This window comes from Gymnoscopelus microlampas (genome assembly GCF_963454915.1).
Source record: "Gymnoscopelus microlampas genome assembly, chromosome: 11".
In the NCBI taxonomy this organism is placed as follows: Eukaryota; Metazoa; Chordata; class Actinopteri; order Myctophiformes; family Myctophidae; genus Gymnoscopelus; species Gymnoscopelus microlampas.
Window position 1 is genome coordinate 28,394,394 of NC_139948.1, and position 7,992 is coordinate 28,402,385.

The following is a 7,992-nucleotide window of genomic DNA, read 5'->3' on the forward strand; positions in this document are numbered from 1 at the left end:
CCCTATTTCTATCTTTCTCTCTATATATTCCTCATCAGGTCCATGAGCTGGAGAAGTCCAAGCGCACACTGGAGCAGCAGTTGGAGGAGATGCGAACCCAACTGGAGGAGTTGGAGGACGAGCTGCAGGCCACGGAGGACGCCAAGCTGCGTCTGGAGGTCAACATGCAGGCCATGAAGGCCCAGTATGAGAGAGACCTGCAGGGACGAGACGACCAGAACGATGAGAAAAAGAGAGCACTGGTCAAGCAGGTGAGGACACATCAAAACATCAAAGACTTACCATCAATAATGAATCAATCAATCTCTCTGTCAGTCAGTCAGTCAAGGCTAATTAAGGTGTGTCAGGGGTAGAGTGGCCGGTAGAGCGGCAGGATGGGAACTGCGAGGTTCCTAGTTCGATCCCAGGCTCCCCCAGAGTTAGTATCGAAGTGTCATTGGGCAAGACACTGAACCCTAAATTGTCTCCAATGAGTCGATCGGGGCTAGAATGCCACCATTGGTGTGTGAATGTGGGAAAAGTGAGGAACCTGGCGTCGACTGTTCGCCGCTTCACCTCCCAATGCCCCCCCCCCCCCCTGTATGAATGAATGAACCATTGTTAAGCGCTTTGAGCACTTGGAAAAGCGCTATAAAAATGCAATTCATTATTATCATTATTATTATTCATATTATTCAAGTCATAGTCAGTCAAGGCTAATTCTAAATTAATATGCATAATCAAGCTATTATGGGGGATTAATTATCCTCCGCATAATGCATTATTTTTCAATTATCACACAGCTCATCTTGGATAATCCCTTCCATAAAACATCTCTTTTTCCCATAAATGATTTTATTTCAATGCTTCACCAATGTTTGATGTCCTATATAAAAGTCTAAGCTGTCTAAATGTGCATAATTAATTGACTTGTAATGTATTGACTCAATGATGGGATGAAAAGCAGTTTTCTGTTCTGTCTGTTTTCAAACTGGTGTTTTATTCTGAAAGTTATTCTAGCTACTGTATGCTTTAAATGCAAAACATACATACAATATTTCAATGCTTTTAAGCCTGTCCTTGTTCCTTCCACAAGGTGCGAGAGATGGAGGCTGAGTTGGAGGATGAGAGGAAGCAGAGAGCTCTGGCTGTAGCTGCTAAGAAGAAACTAGAGTTGGACTTGAAGGATATAGAGGGACACATAGAAGGAGCTAACAAGGCCAGAGATGAAGCTATTAAACAGCTGCGCAAGCTGCAGGTACAACACTCACTGATAGTAACACAGTACGTTATGTGTGTAATACATGTGGACATAGAGGCAACCAAATATATATAACAGAATCTCTTCTCCCTCAGGCCCAGATGAAGGACTACCAGAGGGAGTTGGAGGATGCACGGGCCTCCAGGGATGAGATCTTCTCCCAGTCCAAGGAAAATGAGAAGAAACTCAAGAGCCTGGAGGCTGAGATCCTACAGCTGCATGAGGTACAGGGCAGTAAGATAGTCCTGTTCAGACCCGGCAAAGACTGGCTGTCGGATGTCATGATGTCAAAAGACAAAAACAAACTCAGTTTTGGGGCTATGCAACACAAGGCGCAGGTTAACTTTACAAAATTGGAACAAACCCCCCCCTAAATGATCTAATAGTCCTAACTAACTAACTACCTTAGTCCTAACAGTCGGCACCCGGGCATGAGTAATGCTCCCCTCCAGCCACTTATTGTGCCCCCCAAGATCTGCCGCTATACAAACACTCCACTAAGGGTAAATCAATTAAAGAAACAAACAACCGGTACCCTAACGGCACCGGTAGCTCAGGGATTTGTTCCCACACTTTTTGTTTTGTTCACTACCCCCTGTAGTTCACATCCCAACATCTACTTTGTAACACTGCACTTTGGGGCCAAATGCTCTCTCTCTCCAGCTCCTAACAAAAAATCAAACACACTTGTGTGAAACTCCCAACAAATTCCAAATCAACTAAAAAAAACTAAATTTAAAATTTCCAACTAAACAAACTTAACTTTAAGACGAGCCCCCATTTTGTCATGCACTAGGGAATACTACATGACAGAACAAGGGAGTCCACACCAAGTCAAACATTAAAATCTGCTAAACTGTGCAGGACCTGGCAGCATCTGAGAGGGGCAGGCGCCATGCAGAGCAGGAACGGGATGAACTGCAGGATGAGATCTCCAACAGCACCTCTGGAAAGTGAGTAGAACATTCTGAAGCCTGAAAATAGCCGACCTATAAGCTCACAATGCGTCGCAGATGTGAGCTCAGATGTGAGCTTGTAGGTTGGCTCTTGTCGGCACGCGATAACGGAATGGAAATGAGGTTTTATCCATAGTGCAATCTGTTACCCATTCAGTTGAAACTAAAAAGAACAAAATTATAATTCTGTCTTGAGAGATTATCCTTCACATAAACATAATAGAACTATAATAGTTAGATTAGTTAGATAGATACAATTTGAATATCGTTTTCAGAACTGTGTGTGTGTGTGTGTGTGTGTGTGTGTGTGTGTGTGTGTGTGTGTGTGTGTGTGTGTGTGTGTGTGTGTGTGTGTGTGTGTGTGTGTGTGTGTCTGTGTGCGTGCGTGTGTCAGGTCTGCCCTGATGGATGAGAAGAGGAGGTTGGAGGCTCGTATTGCTCAGCTGGAGGAGGAGTTGGAAGAGGAGCAGGGTAACATGGAGCTGCTGAATGACCGCTTCAGAAAGACCACCATGCAGGTGTGCAACGTTACTGGACTAGTATGACCAGGGACCCCTCTATATATAGATCAGTTGTTCACAAACGTTTTAGCTCGAGACCCAAAAGAGAAATTTGATGTCTCCCCGGGACCCAAGCCGATCTACAAGCTCACAACGTGCCGCATCGCGACCCATTGTGAGCTTGTAGATTGGCTATTTTCACTACTTCTTAAAAGTTTACTTTTTTATTAAATTGTTTTTTATTCTTTATTTTATATATGAAATTATTTAAAAAAAATGTTTGAATTATTTTTTCATGTATGTTTTTTTTTATTTATATTTTTGATCTTTTGAAATAATAATTTAAATATAGGAAATGGAGAAAAAAAGGCATATTTACTTGTGACCCATACTGGGTTGTGAGTTGTTTGGGAAACACTGATACTGATGCATGCAAGGATTGGGCCTCAAAAGCAGGGGCACCAACTTTTAAGACTCATGAAAAGACAATATTTACTGTAACCATTTTTCCTCTATTAAAGAATGTCTCTTTAAGAGGCTCTGGAAGAATGTTAAGGCATTATAGATATTACATTTGGAACAAAATAATGACATGCTCCAAGTCTATTAATGGACTGTTGAATTTTGTTTCAGAACCTCTTAGATTGAAGCAAATCATATTGTTTTTCAAAAGGGGGGCATTAACAAATCATCACTGTCTCTCTCTCTGTATGTATGTCTCTCTCGCTCTCGCTCTCCCTCTCTCTGTCTCTGTCTCTGTCTCTCTCACTTTCTCTAGGTGGACACCCTGACCACAGAGCTGAGCGGGGAACGCAGCGCAGCCCAGAAGAGTGAAAACGCTCGGCAGCAGATGGAGCGACAGAACAAGGAGCTGCGGGCCAAGCTGGGCGAGCTGGAGGGCACGGTGAAGAGCAGGTTCAAGGCCTCCATCACGGCCCTAGAGGCTAAGATAGTACAACTGGAGGAGCAACTCGAGCAGGAGGCCAAGTAAGAATGAATATCTCCCCTTTCATTTTGTTCTCACTCCATTCCCATTCCTGTTGTGCTTATAGTAATATAAAAAAAGAATAGAGTCTGCACACTGCTGATGCTGAAAAAGTTCCGCTGTATTTTTATTGCGTTGTCAACGTTTCGATCTATTCCGATCTTCATCAGGACATATACTAGTACATTATATGTGTATAATAATAATAATAATAATACACTTTATTTGTATAGCACCTTTCATGACATGAAATACAGCTCAAAGTGCTTTACAGAGCAAGAATACAATTACAGAAAAGGTACAACTAAATTAACAATAAAGAAAAAAAGAAAAGCAAAAGCATAAAGCAACATTAAAATAAAAGCAAAAAAGGCAGTGAATCAGGCAAAACAGTGAGGACATGAATAACAACACAGAGATTTAAAAATCAACTAAAAGCAAGAGTGAAGAAATAGGTCTTGAGCTGTGCTTTAAAGCTATCCACAGAGGGCAGAGGCTGCCTGTGTCATGATGAAGATCTGAATAGATCGAAACCAGTGTGCAGACTCTATTCTTTTTCATGATACTTTTGCTTGTCTTGCACCTGGGCCACGGATGTGCATGCACTACCTTCTCTGTGCTTATAGTAATACCCTTTGCAAGGTAGTTTTCAAGGGCGAGGTAGAGTGCAAAATGATTATCCAATAGTGAAACGTGATTATTGTATACAAAACCAATAACATGAATAATAATACAATTCTAATTGCTTTCACCACTTTTCCCCTCCCTCCACACCTTCACATTCCCACTGACCTTCCCTTCTTTAATCCTATTGCTTCTCCTTCATTCATAAACTTGGTTTAACCTGTCTTTCCATTGTACAAGGGAGCGAGCTGCAGCCAATAAGATTGTGCGGAGGACAGAGAAGAAGCTGAAGGAGGTATGCATGCAGGTGGAGGACGAGCGTCGCCATGCCGACCAGTTCAAGGAACAAGTAAGTGACCATTTTATTGTACATTTTAACATATATACATTGTCTACAATTATTCCTTGAAAAAAAGTCTATTGAGTGCAATCTTTCTAATTTCAAATATTATATTTTGTGCATATTGCCTATATCTTACCTCACCTTTATTTGTGTTAATTTAATGCACTGTGTGTGTGTGTGTGTGTGTGTGTGTGTGTGTGTGTGTGTGTGTGTGTGTGTGTGTGTGTGTGTGTGTGTGTGTGTGTGTGTGTGTGTGTGTGTGTGTGTGTGTGCGTGCGTGCGTGCGTGCGTGCGTGCGTGCGTGCGTGTGTGTAAGATGGAGAAGGCCAACTCTCGTATGAAGCAACTAAAGCGTCAATTGGAGGAGGCTGAAGAGGAGGCCACCAGGGCCAACGCCTCCCGCAGGAAGCTGCAAAGAGAGCTGGATGACGCCACTGAAGCCAGCGAGGGCCTCAGCCGTGAGGTCAACACACTCAAGAGCCGCCTAAGGTACAGGCCTTTAGCTCTTAAAGTAAATATACAGTATGCCGCATAAATGCTATACTACAGAAAATCCACAGCAGTTTGTGCTCTTTTTGCGGTTATCTTCCTGCCGAGAGGAGATATTGGATGTATATAAAACCACTCCTTTTTTCCCTGCCCTCTGCTCATCCTGTAGGCGTGGCGGCCCCATCAGTTTCTCTTCTAGCCGTTCAGGAAGGCGGCAGCTACAGGTGGAGGGAGCCTCCCTAGATTTAATATCTGACGACGAGCTGGAGAACAGGATCACCGACAACAACGCCAATGAGACACCGGCACCGCAGACAGAGTAGAGGAGGACGTCCAGGTCTCCCCACCGCCTGAAAACCCAGTTGGGGGCGGAAGTCGCCGGGTCTCCTATCCCCTCCCCTCTGCCCATCCTCAACACCCTAAGTAGAGAGACCCCCACCCTGTATAGATACTCCCTTACCCCTCCCCTGCCCTGCCATCCCCACCACCTCCCGTATGAAGCATGGCCTGAATCTGTTCCACCTGTCTGATCCAAATATTTCCTCTGGACCAGGCTTTCTTACCTCTTGACCCCTAACTTAAGCAGACACCAGCAGTGGACCCGCTTCCCTTCCCCCTTTCTCTCTTCGCTGCTCCAGATAAGGTTGTGAGAAGAACCACTACTCTGCCTTACCCTTTATAGTCAAGCTGCAGGGCTGTATAATAGCATCTCCCACCTTCGTCTCCAAATGAATATAGGCTGCTGCAGTATCCAGCCTGAGATTAGTTTTTTAAAGCTCAATTGTATTAAGCAAGTTACACTTTTTTTCTTCTTGATTATTTTTTGTCTGCCTTGTCACAGGTCGGCAACAGCACAAGTAATATTTGAAAAATGTGTCTTTCATGATCGCACAAAATTGAGCCAGAAATCAGGTGGTTATTGGGATAATAAAAAATGCTGAAACAATTCCATAGCAATATTTCAGAGAAACAGATCTGATTGGCAGCAGCTTTCCAACTTATTTTCTTTCCATCATAGCTTACAGTATATGGCTATCATATAGATTTGTTCAGTTATGTTAGTTAATCTGTAAGTGACTACAGTGAAGTGTTGATCAGCTGGACGCTAGGATTGTTTGCTTGCAGATGTATAAGTGAATGAGACTGTAAATTGCCTTGTTGCCTCAGTGCTTGAGATGTTCATCTTTTGACCAGTATTGTGATCTCCAGCTTATTTGACAACGAGTCAAGATTGACTCATTTTTGCATAACTAGTAGCGTGCACCTAATCTTACAGCAGACTTCAATGCCACACATACCATAATGGCTTCGATTGAGATCCCAGTTTCTTTACATTAGGGAGGTTTTAGTTAGAAAATGAATCATTGGCTGTAAATATTCAGCCCGTGTCGAGTATTTGATGTCCACATATCAAATTCTCAAACTTTGCAACGGGTGAAAATAGATGACAGAGAGTGTGAATTCATATTATTCATACTTATTTGAAGCAATGGCCTTTTTTATGTGGAAAGTCCAATGATCATGGTTATGATTATCCTGTTAGAATCTGAATATATTTCTGTGTAATGTCCTTACTATCAAGTATGTTTTCTGTACCATGTACAAAATACTTATCAATTCTTTGACCATTTATGTCTTCTTTGCAGTATTCGTGTTTATAAAATGCCTGAAATATTATGAACGAACATGATTTACAGACGAGTAATAAATGTTTTATTCAGGTTTTAATTAGGGAAACAAGATTGGTTTTTAATGCTGTAGATCAGGTGATCCACTTGGGTCCATTGAAGTGAATGTGTTATACTGTACATGTCAGTTACGAAACATGATGTTACTGTTTTGTAGATTGTGTGCCACATATTTGAGGCCTTTTTCATTTCTAAGCAATCATACATCATTCAAAAAGAAGTCAAAACAGGTTTCTCAAACATCTCTAGGAAGTGCCTTAGCCATTACTTAAGTCAGCAGACAGTAGGATGCAAACGGGAATAATACACTAAAAAATCCAGCGTGAACCGGATTTTACTGTGTATAATACGTGTGTACGTGGAAACCGTAAAAGATAACAGTATATGAGATGTTGAAAAACATTTGTTTTAGCTTGCTTTGTCATGACCACACGCACAACAGTTGTTTTTCCTAGCTTTGTGTCATGATATCTCACCACATGCACATGACACATGACACATTTGTAGTGTGATTGATGGACAGTTTGTTGGTATGAGTCAGTGTTAAGTTTATATTGCCCCAAACTCTGATCTAAGAAAAGAGTTTTGCTTCTAACAGTAGAGGGGTTGTTTTGAGGATAAGCTGATTCTATACCTTAACATAAATTCAGTATCATCCATGACAGTGTTTCCCAAACATTTTAGGTCGAGGCCAAAAAACATAATTTGGTGTCTCCCTGAGACCCGAACTAACACAAATACCATAAAAACATATTAAATATACCATTTAATAGTGAGAGAGAAAAAATTGCTATTGGATATTTTCACTTTCAAGTTTTTTTTCAAAAATGTATTTATGGAACTTTTTTGTTTTTGTTTTTACGACATTATTTTGAAAAATGTTAAAAATGTTGAAAATGTAAAAAAAATACTTGTGACCCTTAACAATTTGTCTGTGACCCAAAAATGGGTCGCAACCCTTCGTTTGGGAAACACTGATCTATGAAGATTTCTGGAAGGGGGGATTTGCCTGCGTTCAAATCTCTAACATCCATATAAGGTTGTTATTACTAATACAGACCTGGCTGTTGACAACCAGACATTATTCATCAACTTTTATTTTCTTGTACTCCTGTATTTCTAGACTTTTTTTGTAAAAGACCAATAAACATATTCATTTAGAAAATG

General features: G+C 41.4%; 1 protein-coding gene across 1 annotated transcript in view; it reads left to right on the forward strand.

The window, feature by feature from the left end:
• Positions 1-7,992, forward strand: part of LOC311055169 (myosin-10) — a 120,113-nt gene extending 112,121 nt beyond the window's left edge. Inside the window, exons 34-42 of the mRNA XM_084071261.1 lie at positions 39-251; positions 1,076-1,237; positions 1,336-1,464; positions 2,105-2,193; positions 2,591-2,714; positions 3,475-3,683; positions 4,546-4,654; positions 4,965-5,137; positions 5,307-7,992. Of these exons, the coding sequence (XP_083927387.1) occupies positions 39-251; positions 1,076-1,237; positions 1,336-1,464; positions 2,105-2,193; positions 2,591-2,714; positions 3,475-3,683; positions 4,546-4,654; positions 4,965-5,137; positions 5,307-5,460 (1,362 nt within the window). The 3' untranslated portion in view covers positions 5,461-7,992. The remainder of the gene's footprint in view (positions 1-38; positions 252-1,075; positions 1,238-1,335; positions 1,465-2,104; positions 2,194-2,590; positions 2,715-3,474; positions 3,684-4,545; positions 4,655-4,964; positions 5,138-5,306) is intronic.